The sequence below is a fragment of the Balaenoptera ricei genome, chromosome 9, assembly GCF_028023285.1.
Source record: "Balaenoptera ricei isolate mBalRic1 chromosome 9, mBalRic1.hap2, whole genome shotgun sequence".
In the NCBI taxonomy this organism is placed as follows: domain Eukaryota; kingdom Metazoa; phylum Chordata; class Mammalia; order Artiodactyla; family Balaenopteridae; genus Balaenoptera; species Balaenoptera ricei.
In genome coordinates, this window is record NC_082647.1 from 33704739 (window position 1) to 33720680 (window position 15942).

At 40.5% G+C, this 15942-nt stretch overlaps 1 protein-coding gene across 2 annotated transcripts in view; it reads right to left on the reverse strand.

The window, feature by feature from the left end:
- Positions 1-15942, reverse strand: part of MET (MET proto-oncogene, receptor tyrosine kinase) — a 126046-nt gene that overhangs the window by 2292 nt on the left and 107812 nt on the right. Inside the window, exons 17-20 of one of the 2 annotated variants that reach the window (XM_059933546.1) lie at positions 14122-14303; positions 11191-11300; positions 9817-9982; positions 43-179 (exon numbers count right to left, since the gene is read on the reverse strand). In XM_059933546.1, the coding sequence (XP_059789529.1) occupies positions 43-179; positions 9817-9982; positions 11191-11300; positions 14122-14303 (595 nt within the window). The remainder of the gene's footprint in view (positions 1-42; positions 180-9816; positions 9983-11190; positions 11301-14121; positions 14304-15942) is intronic. The other variant, XM_059933547.1, reaches the window with a different exon arrangement.

Here is a 15942-nt window from a genome sequence, read left to right on the forward strand (position 1 = left end):
AACATAAGAGCTACAGAAGGTCCTGTTGGAATTCTTACTTACAAGGGATCTGGGCAGTATTCAGGTTGTAGGAGCCTTCTGCCTTGCAACAAATATACTGTGATATCAAAGGTGTTGACATCAGGATAAGGTGGTGCTCCTCTTGTCATCAGTTCCCAGAGGAGCACGCCAAAGGACCACTGGTCAAACAAGGGAAGGGAGAATCCAGGTGAGGGAAGGGTGACCACACAAATATGAAAGGTGATCAGCAGGTCTTCATAACTAAACTTGGTTTAGTGTATTCAATACTATTGCTGTTATGGGCAAAATCTTGCTTAAAGGCAATCAGTAAGCTACATAATTATGACTTGTTTAAACCAGAATTGGATAAAGTTTAGATTACAAGTAAATGTAAAGTTTTCAAAGTGCACATGATGATTAACATTTCATCAGTAGTTTGTAGAGTGCATTTTCCAAGTTCTCTCTTATAGGGTCAAAGCATTAAAATGTTTCTATCCTTCTTTTTTATAATAGCTTCACTACAATTTTAGATTATTAGTAAAAAAAAAAGAAGACAAGGCTTCCAAAATTTAAATGTGTGGGATTTCCAAATGAATGTAAATACTCCTTAAGAAATGTAACTTATCTAAAAGTTAATGTTAAAAGAGAAGGTCTAAGTCAGTAAAAGTAAAAATCCATATTAAAAATCAGAAGTAATAAAACTGCTAGGCATCAAGGCTCTCAACTGAAAATGAATTTCAATAAAATATATTTTGAAAATGTTAAAGGAGGAAATTAATATAAAACAGCTGTAACAGTACTTTACAGGATGATCACAAGGACACAGAGAGGTTGACTGATTTGCTAAAAATTCCCCAATAAATCTGAATTCACACAGGGATAAACATTTAAGAGTTCTTGACTCTTGGGTCTTGCTTGGTCTACTAAACTTCACTAAGTATGCAATTCCTTGATTTAGAGCAGTCTCCTTGGAATAGATCAGGTCATACATATTATCTCGCCCTGGACGTGTGCCAAGGTGAGAATGACACAATGAGAGTAAGTCAGCCTGTGTGGGTCACCGAGGACCCAGGAAATCAGTTCTCCCCTAGCAACACTTCCAGGACACTCACAGACCAAGAAGCACATGGGGGCAGGAATGAGGCACTGAGAAAAAAGAAGCTCGGAGGGCAAAGAGAATACAGATCAGACATGCAGAGCAGGAAAACATAACATTGAGAAGCAAGTGTAGCTCGTAATACTCAGCAAGAAGGAGAATAAAGCTTGTGTTTCTGAAAGAAAGAAACCAGGTAGACACTGTGGTTGCCAGTACAAATCTCCATTAATGACTTTTTCCCTTTGCCCGAGTGCGAGAACCCTTTAAGGTCACTGACTTCCTTGATCCAAATAGAGAAAACAAACTCCTTCCCAGGTGGGCACTAGATAACTTTGCCCTTCAAAGTCAAAGTTTTCAATGCCTAAAAATCTTATGAGTCACTTCTGACAACTTCATTGTGTTAACCTTCAAGTTCCAGAATTTGCATTAGAATTTAAATCAATTTAACAAGTATCTACTGACCCTTGATGATGCACAAGTAGGTCACTGTTCAAGTTACTGGATAGGCCCCAAGGCTGATTTAACAGGGTTAAGAGTATTATGCAATTAACTGTCATGTAGAACAATAAGATCTAATAACTGTGATACAGAGCAATTATAGAAAAGAGGTACAAATGTTGTGAAAAGGCAAAGGGATAAGAGTGGGGTACTGAGAAAGGCTTTAGGAGGAAAGTGACAGTATAGCGGGTCTTGAGGAACAGGGAGAATATGTTAAATAGATACGTGTATTGTAAGGGCAGAAAGAGTGTTCTGGATGGAGGGAGTGGGCCCAGGGGTAAGAGAAGTCGTGTGTTTTTTTGAACCATAAGGACAACAGGTCACTCTGCTTGATGTGTGGAGTAGATGAAGGGACGACGGATAGATAAGGTTGAAAGGGGACCATGTCTTTGAATGTTGAACGTGGGTTAAACTGAAATCGATGGGATGTGACTGGGGTCGAGCTCCAGGAGATTGCATCTGTAAACACTCTGCTTTAGACAAATAGGGGAAGCCTATCCACAATATGGAGACCAGTTAGGAGGTTTCTGAACAGGAGTAGGTGAGGGCTGCTACTGCTTACTGGCAACACAGAACCTTATGAGACTGAACTCCTGAATTAGAGTGGTGGGAAAGAGTACGTGTCATCGAATGACACATGGGTGGGTGTCATGCCCTTTAAAAAAAAAAGATTGTCTTATTTAATCTTTATAATAACCCTGTAATGTAATCAGTTTTGTAGATGTTTTAAGGATAAAGAAACCAAAGTTCTGAGAGGCTGATAACTTGTGTGTGATCAGGTTTCCCTAACAAACAGCCTAAGCTATAGGATGTCTGGAGGCAAACTTGCAAAAAAGGAGAAAGAGCTGGATAAGTTTATAAGGAATGATAGGGCTTGGACAATAACTGGGTATCAGAGGAGTGTTGGAGGAATCATGGGACAGAAGAGGTGAGAGGGAGGCAGTTTCCACGAACAGTCTGCATTCCAAACTCCCCATAACAGCTTGGACTGCCAGGCTGGTGGGGGGAGGAGCAGTGAAGGAGGAGAATGATGCTGACCAAGAAGAGAGAGGCTGATGGGGGCCGGGAGAGGGAGGGGGAGAGAGAGACAAAGGCAGAAGGTGGTGTACAATACCTGTGCGTTAAGAAAGATGGACACAACATTGTAAAGCAACTATACTCCAATAAAAATTAATCAAAAAAGAGGAAAAAAAAAGAATGATGGAAACAAGTCAGTTTAAGCTTCAAGGCAGGAGAGCGCTGCCGTTCTTGCTTATTGTGTGAACGGTCAAGTCTTTCTGAATATCTGAGCACCAGCAGTGAGCTCACCTGAAGAATCTCTGCCTCACTTTATCAAAGGTGATGCTCAAAGCAGTTATTAGAGGTGAGAGATTGTTATAAGCTATAAAAAGTGATAGAAAGGCACACTGCTGAGGCAATCAAGGAATAGACACAGCCAAATTTGAGCATTCGAGAGTAGGTAAATTGAAATACAACACAATTTATAAAAAAGCACAATTGATTAAACAAATGGATAAATTGAGTCATTTGTTGAGACGTGGATGGATCTAGAGACTGTCATACAGAGTGAAGTAAGTCAGAAAGAGAAAAACAAATATCATATATTAATGCATGTATGTGGAACCTAGAAAAATGGTACAGATGAACCGGTTTGCAGGGCAGAAGTTGAGACACAGATGTAGAGAACAAACGTATGGACACCAAGGGGGGAAAACTGCGGTGGGGTGGGGATGGTGGTGTGCTGAATTGGGCGATTGGGATTGACATGTATACACTGATGTGTATAAAATTGATGACTGATTTAAAAAAAAAAAAGGATAAATTGATAAAATTTAACAACTGGTAAATTGATAACATTTTCAATAAAATTTAAAACTTCTTCTCTTTGAAAGATACCATTAAAAAAATGAAAAGGCAAGCCAAAGACTAGAAAAATATATTGGTAAAAACAAATATCTGATAACATGTACCTGTATCCAGAATATATAAAGAACTCTCAACTCAACAGTAAAATAACAAACAACCCAATTTAAAAAACACCAGAGGGCTTCCCTGGTGGCGCAGTGGTTGAGAATCTGCCTGCCAATGCAGGGGACACGGGTTCGAGCCCTGGCCTGGGAAGATCTCACATGCCACGGAGCGACTAGGCCCGTGAGCCACAACTACTGAGCCTGCGCGTCTGGAGCCTGTGCTCCGCAACAGGGGAGGCCACGGTAGTGAGAGGCCCGCGCACCGCGATGAAGAGTGGCCCCCGCTTGCCACAACTAGAGAAAGCCCTCGCACAGAAATGAAGACCCAACACAGCCATAAATAAAATAAATAAATAATTAAAAAAAAAAAAAAAAACACCAGAAAATAAATTCTGAAACTTAAAAAATGGGGAAAAGACCTGAGTAGACGTTTCACAAAAGGTAGAATAAGGATGGCAAATAAGCACGTGAAGAGATGTTTAACATCATTAGTTATTTGGGAAATACAGATTAAAAAGAAAATTAGACACCACTACAATCTATTAGAATGGCTAAAATCCCACAAACTGAAAATGGCAAATGCTGGTGAGGATGCTGAACAACTAGAACTCTTATATATTATTGTTAGGGATATAAAATGATACTGGCACTGTGGAACAGTTGGCAGCTTCTCATAAAGTTAAACATACACTTAACTTACAACCCAGTAATCTTACTTCTAGATATCTACTCAAAAAAAAAAAAAAATTATGTTCACACGAAAACCTTTAAGTAAATGTTACAGCAGTTATAATTACGTATAAGCAATTGCCTAAAACAGCAAAGAACTCAAATGTCCTTCAAGCAGTGAATGGATAAACAACGTGGGACATCTGCACAATGGAATACTACTTAGGAATAAAAAGGAGTGAATTATTCTGCTATGGAAAAGAGTATTCAAAAAATTAAAAATAAAATTACCATATGATCCAGCAAGCCTACTTCTGGGTATATATATTCAGAGGAAATTAAATCAGTATCTAGAAAAGATATTTGCACACCCATGTTCATAGCAACATTATTCATAGTAGCCAAGAGACAGAAGCAATCTGAATGTCCATTGACAGATAAATGGATGAAGAAAATGTGGTATATACATACAATGGAGTATTATTTAGCCTTAAAAAAGGAAATCCTGTCATATGCTACAACATGGATGAACCTTGAGGACGTTAAACTAAGTGAAATAAACCAGTTACAAAAACACAAATACTATATGATTTCACTTATAATGAGGTATCTAAAGTAGTCAAACTGTTAGAAACATAAAGTAGAATGGTGGTTGCCAGAGAGGCTGGGGGGAGGGGGAAATGGGGAGTTGTTCAGTGGATACAGAGTTTCAGTTTTGCAAGATGAAGTTCTAGAGATCAGTTGCACAGCAATATGCATATAGTTAACATTACTGTACTGTACCTTAAAAATGGTTAAGATGGTCAATTTTATGTTTTTGCCACAATAAAAAAAGGAATAACTACTGATACATTGATACTACTGATACCTCTCAAACGCATTATGCTACGTGAAGGAGACAGACTCATATTTATTGTATGATTCCATTTATATGACATTCTAGAAAAGGTAAAACTATACAGACAGAAAACAGACCGGTGGTTTCTAGGTCTCAGCGTTAGGGCAGGGGTTGAATACAAAGAGGCACAGGAAATTTTCCGGGATGATGGAACTGTTTCATATCCTGGTTGTGGTGGTGGTGAATATACAACTGTATGCAATCTTTAAAACTTAAAGACTGCACAATAAAAAGGGTGAAGAATTGGTATATTGCACAATGGTGATACCATTAATAGAAATAAAGAAGTGAGGCATTGACAGTTGGCAGGAAAGAATTTGAACATGGTAAATTTGTGTTGCTAATGAAAATATCTAGGAAGAGAGGTTCAAAGGGGACCCTTGATGGGAATGGTTGAAATCGTTGAGAGAGGCTGACACCTGGGGACCAAAATCCTGGGGGAGAGTTGTGTGTAAGGCTGTGAGAGAAGAAAGAGAAGCTGTCAAGGTAAAGAAAACACAGGCTAAAAGCAGGAGGAAAACAAGATGGTACAGTGTCCCCCGAAACCAAAGAAGGAGGAAATTTCAGGAAGGGAGGAGTAGTTGACGATATTAAATGCTGCAGAATGGTGAAGCAGGATGAAAAAGCCAGTTGGTTGAACAACTGAGAAGTCAGTATTGACTTTAATGGAAGCATTTGTACTAAGTGTGAGACACTGTGCAATACTGGGTATGAATAACTGCACATATAGAGACACTCCAATTTTGTTGAAAAGGGCTTCAAGAGTATTCAGACTTTAGCTGAACTCCATCTGGGCATTTGCGAGACAGTAGACCTTTCTACAAACAGGCAAGTTTTTGCTTGTAGGTCTCAACATACATATGGTTTATTACATGCTTTTGGAAATGTTCCATGTCAACATTCAAAAGATTGTGCTGTTCTGGAAATGAAACTTTATGCAAATTTATCCATGCAATCAATAACCATTTTCCAAAGCAGCAGTGTATGGATTACTCAGGTTCACCCTTTATGTAGTACAGTATAGTGTCTTTCAATAAGAGGGAGAAAGACATAGCACTTCGTATCTATAGTAGAAGCCTGTGTAAATTTCTAGTCAAGTATCTGAGTGACAGTTGTTCTATAAGAAGTGCTAACCTCCCTGCAGTATGCGTGTATTTTTGTGGAGATAGTAGTGTGTGTACAGGGCTGTCAAGAAGCTCAGAATCCCAACTCTTGCCTTGAGCATCCAAAATTTCATCAGGCTTGTTTTGTTTTAATAACTTTGCTGAGGTATGATTTATATATCATAAAATTTGCCAACTGTAAGTGTACAGTCGATGATGTTTAGTAAATTTATATAGTTGTGCAGCTATCATCACAATACAGTTTTAGATCAATTCCAACACCCCAGAAACTTCCCTCATGCCTGCTGGTAGTCAGTCTTCGCTCCCACCCTCAGCCCCAGGCAACCGCTGATCTGTTTTCTGTCTCAATCTTTTGCCTCTTTCTAGAAATTTCACATAAATGGAATCATTCAACGTGTAATATTTTGGGTCTGCCTTCTTTAACTTGATATAATGTTTCTGAGGTTTATCCATGTTGTAGCATGCATCAGTGGTTCCTCTACGTTACTGAATAGTATTATTCTGTTGTATAGATATACCATGTTTTATATACCCATTCGCCAGTTGATGGACATTAAAATTGCTCCTGGTTTTTGGCTATTATGAATAACACTACTGTGAGCATTCATGTGCAAGTCTTTGTGTGGGCATATGTTTTCATGTGCTTATTAGCTAGCTCTTCATACATCTCCGTGGTAAATATCTATGCAAATCTTTTGCCTATTTTTAAAAAATGGGTTATTTTGTCTTCTTATTGAGTTGTAAGAGCTGGTTCTGGTTCTTACCAGTAGTCAAGTCTGGATGAAATGTATGTTCTTTGAGGATGAGTTAATTCTCCCTACCTAATGCCTTCACTTGCCACCATCATTAATATGTCCTCAAGCCTACCTCTCTTGCACCTGCTTTTTTCATCTTTTTCAGAGTCTTTTAGGATCAGAATCCCAGGCATTAAGCTCTAGCGTGGGCCATCACATCCTCTTACCAATCTTATCCACCCTGAAGTCCCATTCCTCCACCTTGTCCTGTGATACACCTGTTCATTGAAAACAGACTCCCAGTCACCCTCAACTTATTCTCTAATGACTCCCCCACTTCCTCGGGAACTGAAACTCTGCTTTCACTTAAAGACCACAACGTCTTTGAAATTCTTACCAATAGAGGCCACACCTCTCTTTCTTGCTGACTCACAGGGAGGAGGCAGATGACTTCTCGCCTCCTAACACTGCACTCAGATCCCGGTCCCCTGTTATATCTTAAGAGCTGCCAACCCTTTCTCTTTTGCAATCTATGTCCTCCGTTACCGTTATTTTCTCCCTACCTTGTTTGCTGATGTCACCAGTTAACACTTTTCCCGTTTTCAGTTGTTATCCTCAAGGACTGAGACATTAACAGTTTAACTCCACATATCACAGTCCTCTTGACTTATCAAAGGCAAATAGAATATTCCATCCACCACCAGGCTCCTCAGCACACTCTAGACCAAATCACTTAGGTCATTCAGCTTCCAAGACCCTTCTTGTGCACTGAGTAGCAGTGGACCCTGCTGACCATATCCCATTACTTCTTGAAACTTTCTCTTCCTCTGGGTCTCCCTCCTCTCTGCTTTTCTCCCTCACTTCATGTATGTAGGTTCCTCTGAATAATTGTATTTGGACTTTCAAAAGCCTATTTCCAGCCTTGACCTCTGCTATGGACTGAACTGTGCCCCCCCTTTCCAAATTCATATATTCAAACTCTAACTCCCATTGTGATGGTATTTGGAGGTGGAGCCTTTGGGAGATAATTAGGTTTAGATGAGGTCATGAGGATGGGGTCAGTGCCCTTACAAGAACAGACACCAGAGAGCTTACTCTTGCTCTCTCCCTAGCATGAGGCACAGTGAAAAGGTGGCCATGTGTTTTCCTCACCGGAAGCTGACCACACTGGCACCCTGATTTCCCACTTTTAGCCTCTAGAACTGCAAAAAATAAATGTCCATTGTTTAAGCCACCCAGTCTATAATATTTTGTTATGGCATCCCTAGTTGACTAAGACAACTAAAGAGTTTGTACAAGCTGCAGATTCACATTTCCAACGGCCTGACAGACCCTTCTGCCTGTATGTCCTACTCCCAAGTCAAACTCAATATGTTCAAGGCTCAATTGGTATTTTTCCTCCTAAACCGGCTTTTGCTCCTCTGCTTCACATATTTGTAATTGCACCAGTATATAACTTTGCTCAGCTTTGACTTTCATCAATTTCTTGCTAAATATTGTTGATTCTACCTCTGAGATGCCTTTCCTTCCAACTCTTTTCTGTTCTTACAATTTCTATATTATTTCAAATTCTACCTCTCACTTTGTCTTCCTGCATCTACTCCTCTCAAAACATCTTACAGAATGAAGAAAGGCTGTAGTGTAATCTGATTCACTTTAATGTTTCCACATGGCCAGAGAATAAATTCCAGACTCCTTAGTTTGCTTTCCAAGGATCTCTATGACCCACTATGAAAATATTTTTCTCAATTTATTCTCATAAGTTCCCTTTGCGTCTTCTATTTTTGCTGAATCACCGCTGCTTACTGTTTCCTTAGAACTTTACAGATTTGTATACTTTCCTGCCCCTTTGCCTCACCTGGATTGGCATTTTTTATTTCATTGTCCATTCCATCCTCCTTTAAGGCCCATTTCAAGCACCTCCTCCTCCACCAGGTGAAAGGGCAGTGTGGTAGATTTGGCTGCCCAGGTGAGTCTGCCCACGGTCTTGCCTACCCTCATAGCTCAGGTGCACGCCTTTAGAAGCTTGTTCTGTGACAGGAGGATGACCATTGCAGATAAAGGAGGGCACTTTTCTAGCTAGGCCCACACTGCTAGACGTGCCTCAGTTACAGCTTCTTCTGCCCTTGAGCTGTGAGTGGCTGGACTAATCCCAGTCTACTTTGTGTGAGCTAGTGACGTACATGCCTGCCCATTCCTGCTGAGCAAAAGCTCCTGGAGGACAGGGTTCATACCTGGTTCAGCTCTGGGCTTCCCAAGGACTTAACATGCTATTCTTCTGGACAAATGTTTCCGAATAAATGAATGAACTTATGAAAACATACTATGGGTACCTGTTAGACAGTCAAGTCTGTTTTTACTTCTGAAGAAAACTGAAATTAGTGGTGCTGAAGGTTTTTTTTTTTTTTTTTTTTTTTTTTAAATTAACTTCCTGGGACTTCCCTGGTGGCACGGTGGTTAAGAATCCCCCTGCCAATGCAGGGGAAACATGCTCGAGCCCTGGCCCGGGAAGATCCCACATGCCGCGGAGCAACTAAGCCCCTGCACCACAACTACTGAGCCCACATGCCACAACTACTGAAGTCCGCGTGCCTAGAGCCCATGCTCCGCGACAAGAGAAGCCACCGCAATGAGAGGCCCATGCACCACGCCGAAGAGCGGCCCCTGCTCACCGCAACTAGAGAAAGCCCGCGCGCAGCAACGAAGACCCAACGCAGCCAAAAATAGAAATAAATAAATTAATTAATAAAAAATTAAGTTCCCATAAAACTACTAAAAGAGTTAGGTATGAAAGTAAAAGAGGAGGTTGGGGTGATCAATACGTTACCACATCTGACTTGGTGGTAAATTTCTGAGTTTGCAGGCTTTCTAAAGCCATCCACTTCACCGGCAGTTTTGCACCTGTTTTGTTGTGTACGCTATAGTATTCCTTATCATACACGTCTCTGGCAAGGCCAAAATCAGCAACTTTGACAGTGAATTTTTCATCCAGCCTACAGAAAGAACAAAAATTATTACTGTTGGCTGAAATAGAATAATTTACAGTGATGCTGAATCTCTAAAGATTAGAATAAGGGACATCAGTATTTGAAATCCATAACTTCTGAAGGGAGGGCTTCATCTGGCCTGTATTGACTAACACTAAATTACAATGGAATTCTTGAATAAAAATGCTTGACATTTACATTTTAAATTCAACAGACCAAGGAAAGAGATTATAAATGATGTGGCATAAGAAAATCTTTTTTGCTTTCATGTAGATCTGGAGAAGTAGTAAAATTGGCCACCCTCCCAGCTTTCCTTGGATGCTAAATCGAGTATGCCAACTGACTACCCAAAGCAATCACTAATTTTCACTTGCCAGCTTATTAGCAATACTTAGTTTTATGGGGGAGATATGAGAGGGGACTGTTATTTTACTTTTTCTTTCTCAGTGGGCTAGGCTATTATGTACAACTCTTATGTTCTGCCAGTGAGGTAATAGAGAAAACCGATACATAGTAATAAAGCATCTAGGAAAACAGCAAGGTTCAACAAAAATCAATTTCTTCTGAGGCTATGTATCTTTTGTTTAAGCTGGCTTTTATGTTGTTACATTGACCAAAACCAAGGTAGGAAATTAATAGCACAGTTCTTTCATTCATACATACCATGGGCCATGAATCAGTGCCATGTAAGGGAAAGCACAAATCAACTACAAACTGTTGACTGTTGTATTATACAGCCCAGGCAGCCAGACACAAATAAAGTTCTTTGTATATTCATTCCCAAATACCATTTTTGGTAGGGTTTCTGCAGGCTGACTTCAAATCCACTCTTGGGAGGTTACAATATGTTGGTATTTGTGTTACCAGCCCTCTCCTTTTCAGTGTAAAATGCTGAAGATCAAATTCTCCCTCCCAAACACTAATGCAGTGTGAAACCACAACACTGGGGGCTATGGGTGGGAAGGAAAAAGAAAAGCAAGAGCACACAACAGCTGTTTAAGACCCCCTCTGGAGAATTCCTTTTAAATTCTGTTTGATAAAGCCTGAAAGCCCCGCCTACATCCCCAGTGCTTACATATCGATTTAAAACTGTAACGGAAATAAAGGACTTTTGCATGAGTAGAGAAAACATCCTCTCTAGCTTTGAACAGTGGAAAACAGATTTCTCCTTGTCACTTAATTTGGACTGCAGGCACAGAGATTCCTATACTTACATACAGTTTCTTGCAGCCAAGTCTCTGTGGACAAACTTTTTGCTTGCAAGATATTTCATGCCTTTGGCTACTTGAAGACCAAAGCCAATAAGATCTTTTACAGTGGGGTTCTGTAATCAAAGAGAATTGGAAACGCATAAACTAAGCATTTACTGTTCTAGCTATGATCTCAGAATTATGAAATGTTTATAAGAATGACCTTGTTTCAAATAATAAATTGTGCCCTGTTGATAACAGCAATAATTTATTAAGTATCTGCTATTTGCAAAGTACCATGCTAGATGTTTTTATAAACTTTGGGTAATCCTTATACACTCACGTCTGTGATATGGGCTCCATTTTCCAGATGGGGAACTGGAGGTGTTTTAAAATGCAGGTTTTATTATAATTCAGGTATGGTAAGGCCAGCAGATGGGAACAACTGCCATCGAAAAGGCTGTTACTCACAACTCCCAAGAGGAGGAGGCATGCCACGTCATACAAGGCCACTCAGGGAAGCACCAGGGTTGGTTAAGGAGGCAGAAGGAGCAAGGGGAAAACATAAGCAAGAGTCTGTATTGTGGTTTCTGTGGGAAGGAATGGGTGAAGCAGAGGAAGCAGGTTCAGAATTGGCTGGTTTGAATAATTTCAGTGGGCTCTGGGGTATAGGGACTGTCCCTAGTAGTCTGGTACCTGGTCTTGAAGTGATTAGGGCAGGTGGATAGTGTCCCAGAGTGTGAGAGCCCTTTAAAGGAGGTGGCTGGGGTATGGGCTCTGGAGTGGTTGGTTTGGTGACGAAAGGCATGCTCTTTGAAGGTGAGTTGTTTAATACCTCCGGGAATTTGCTAGTCCTGGGAGGGGCAGTCTCTCCAGGGTCAGCATGTCCCCACAGGTCAGAGCATCAGAAATACACGGTTAATACAGGAAGTTCCCAGATAAATAAATCACCCCAAACCTCCCCAAATCTCATTCTCCATAAGCTCAACACACAAAATTGGATGGACAGAGTAATGCCTTTAGTACCTATGAGAAATGTATCTGAAATCACATAGACGTCACTGTGGCTGATAGCCCTACTGGTGCCTGGCCATCAGGAACAGGATATCTCTTCTTCAGCACCACTGTGGAGTTTGTGAACTTAAGAGGCAGACAGTGGGGACTCTGAAAGGAGGGCTACAGCCCTCCTTAATGCATACAGCATGTGGAGAGGCCATTTCCTGTGTTTTAGGCTTCTCTAAGACATATCTGTTAGTGGTTGTAATAAGTATAGACTCCTTGGACTATAAAAGGCCATGGTACTGTATAATAGGAAATCTCTATCATGCTTTAACCCTGGGGTAATAATACCTAGAGAAGGTGGCATATCCAACCAGATGAACTCATCAGGTTAATGGCAAGAGTTAGAGTGGAAAAGTGGGTATGGTAAGGCCAAAGCTTTGTGCTTTGTAAGGTAAATTCATCTTATTTGCAAAAATTCACTGCCAGGGAATATTTTCTTTTGACTGAATGCAAAATATTTCTTTACTGTCCTAGAGCTTATTCCTCCGAGAACCTGACCCCATGTTTATGAAGCTGTTGATCAAGAGTAAAGCTACTTCATAACTCCCAAAGAGGCCTGATCACAGGAGCCAAGAAGCAGGCGGGGGCCATCTGTGACTTCAGTTCTGGAGACTCCTTCCCTCCTTGGTCTTGGTTTGGCCATTGCTTGCTAGCCTTTAGGAACTAGCATAAATGTCACTTAGAAAACCCTCATTTGCAAGCATCTAAGAACCTCTTTTGTAACCCTGAGCTCATTCATTCAACAAATATCTCCTGAGAGTCTATGTGCCGAACACTATTTTAGGTGTTACTGCTACAGCAGTGAACAAAATACACAAAATTAGCTACCCTCATATGCTTGAATTCTAATGGGATGTGTGTGTGTGTGTGTGTGTGTGTGTGTGTGTGTATATAATTATTTATTTATTGCCTAGTAGAGCACTGTTCAATAGAAATAGAACACAAGCCACATATGTAATTAAAATTTTTCTAATAGTCACATTAAAAAATTAAAAAGAAACAAGCAAAATTAATTTTCACAATATGTTTTTCAACCCAGCACATCCAAAATATCATTTCAACATGTAATCAGTATAAACAATTATTGATGAGATATTTTACTTTCTTTTTTTATACTAAATATTCAAAACCTGGGATGTATTCTATACTTACAGCACATCTCAATTTGGACTAGCCACATTCACATGTGGCTTGTGGCCACAGTACTGGATAACTCAGGCCTAGTGTATGATATGAGGGTAAGTGTGATGAAGAAAAACAAAGCAGGGGAGAGGAGCAAGAAAGAAGGCATGAGAGTGTGGTGGTCAGCTGCAACTTTAGACAGGTCAGGGAGGCTTCATTTTGAAGATGACATTACGGCAAAAAGCTGAAGTTGATGACTGAGATATGTGAATATTTTGGGGAAGAGTAGTCCAGGCAGAGAGAATAGCAAGTGCAAAGGTCCTGAGGTAGAAGAGTGGGCGGCAAGTTTGAAAAATAGTAAGAGACCCATTTATAATTAATTTTCAATGTATTTCTTCCTTCTAAGGTTAAAACTCCTTGAAAGCTGAGGCTCATTCTGGCTCTACGTCTCCTGTGTGGTGCTTTTTCTGGCATATAGTCGGTACTCAAAGATGAGTACCTATCCAGCAGATGGTAGAGGAAGTATGCTGCAGTGCAGGTAAGAATCACTGCCCCCAGGAGACCCTTCTAAGTATCACTATCTTCCTACTAGGATAGAGGATTTTGAGGAACCAGCGAATTGAATTGGCCTCTGTCCATTTGAATGGTGCCAACAGTTTATATGTGCTTCTTTGGCTAAAAGCTTTTAAAAAGGTTCAAAACAGGCACGTTTTGGAAGGCTCGCTGGCTTACAGCTAGTTCATGAGTTAATAAGTTTGGTAATATACTTACGTGAGTCTCATTTCTAATGAAATTTCGAAGATCCCCATGTTTCATGTACGGTAGGACCACCAGTGGAGACCCCTCACTTCGAAGGCAGATTCCCAAGAGCGAGAGAACATTGGGATGACTAAAATCTTTCATGATGATTCCCTCGGTCAGAAATTGGGAAACTTCTCCTATGTCAGTGATTCCTGAGAAAGCCAGCAGTGGAGACATTAACTTCATTACAGGGACAACGATTACTTTGTCAAATTCAGAGAGGGAGAGCAATGGAATGTAAAACCATTGGGCTACATCTTGCCCTGATGCCTTATCATCAGAGTGTTTCTTTACAATACTTCTGAGTGAATGATGTCACCTGTGCTACACTTTTTATTTTTTTGAATTTTATTTTTGGCTGCATTGCGTCTTCATTGATGCGCACGGGCTTTCTCTAGTTTTGGCGAGGAGGGGCTGCTCTTCATTGCGGTGCGCAGCCTTCTCATTGCGGTGACTTCGCTTGTTGTGGAGCATGGGCTCTAGGTGTTCGGGCTTCAGTAGTTGTGGCATGTGGGCTCAGTAGTTGTGGCGCACGGGCTTTGTTGCTCCACGGCATGTGGGATCTTCCCGGACCAGGGCTCGAACCTGTGTCCCCTGCATTGGCAGGTGGATTCTTAACCACTGCACCACCAGGGAAGTCCCTGTGCTACACCTTTAAGTCACCACCTGCACCCGTTTTTGTAAGAGTCTAGCAATCTGTTCGTCTCACGCAGAACCATAGTTTGTCTCTTACAGAAAAAGGAGAGGGAAGCAGGCCAGTCCATTTCTGTGGTGATTGTCTAGGGCAGGGGTTGGCAAACTTTTCTGTAAAGGGTCAGAGAGTAAATATTTTTGGCTTTGTAAGCCTTATGGTCTCTGTTGTAAATACTCAACTCTTGCCATTGCAGTGCAAAAGCAGCCACAGACAATACTGGCTGAGTCTCAATAAACTTTATTTATGAAAACAGGCAGCAGGCCATAGTTTTCCAATCCCTGGAGTAGGAGGATTTGAAGACCAAACGTTGTCTATGGTATCTAAGCAGACTTTTTTGTTATAATAGTTTCTAATCATTTCCAGATAGAGATCCCGAGGGCCTGACAATAGTCAGCACTAATAAAGAGTTAACAACCTATAATTTATTAATCTGATTAGTATCAGTGTCAGTGATGATATTCTTCTACAAATGCAATGCATTCCAAGACCTGGAAGTCCATCTGGACCAAATAGAGATCAGCACACACCAGGGACTGAGAAAGATTTCTTGGCATTAGGACTGTTCTGAGTACAACTGGCAGTGGTGCTCTTTAGTGAGGCAAACTTATTGACAATTATACTTAATCCATCACAGTTTATAGTTAGATTTCATATAAACTGTCCCTTTAATTACCTTGTGGTTAGACTTTCAACAAAATGAACCATACAGAACACAGCTCAGCGTGGAGATTTATGTTTAAAAAAGCTGAAATATTTCTGGCAATAATGTACCTTGTAGGAGAACCTTTCACGTGTGCATTGAAAGCTTATTAATTCCAATATAAATCTGTAATATATCTTGTTAACATTTTTTCAGGCTGCCTCAAACTATGAGCAGAAATTTAGAAATGGGGGTAGAAAAGGCAAGCACACTGACTTGACATGTGAGACCTGTCAGCAAAGGTGAAGCCAGGAAAGCTCTAGTATGAGGAGTATATTGGGTTGTACAAGATAGTAATTTATGCCATAATTATGGCTCTGGGTCATTAATAAAGTCTTAGTTTATGTTTGGAAGCATTCCGTGTTTCTTTTCTCTTTTTTTTAAGCAAAGTTTAATA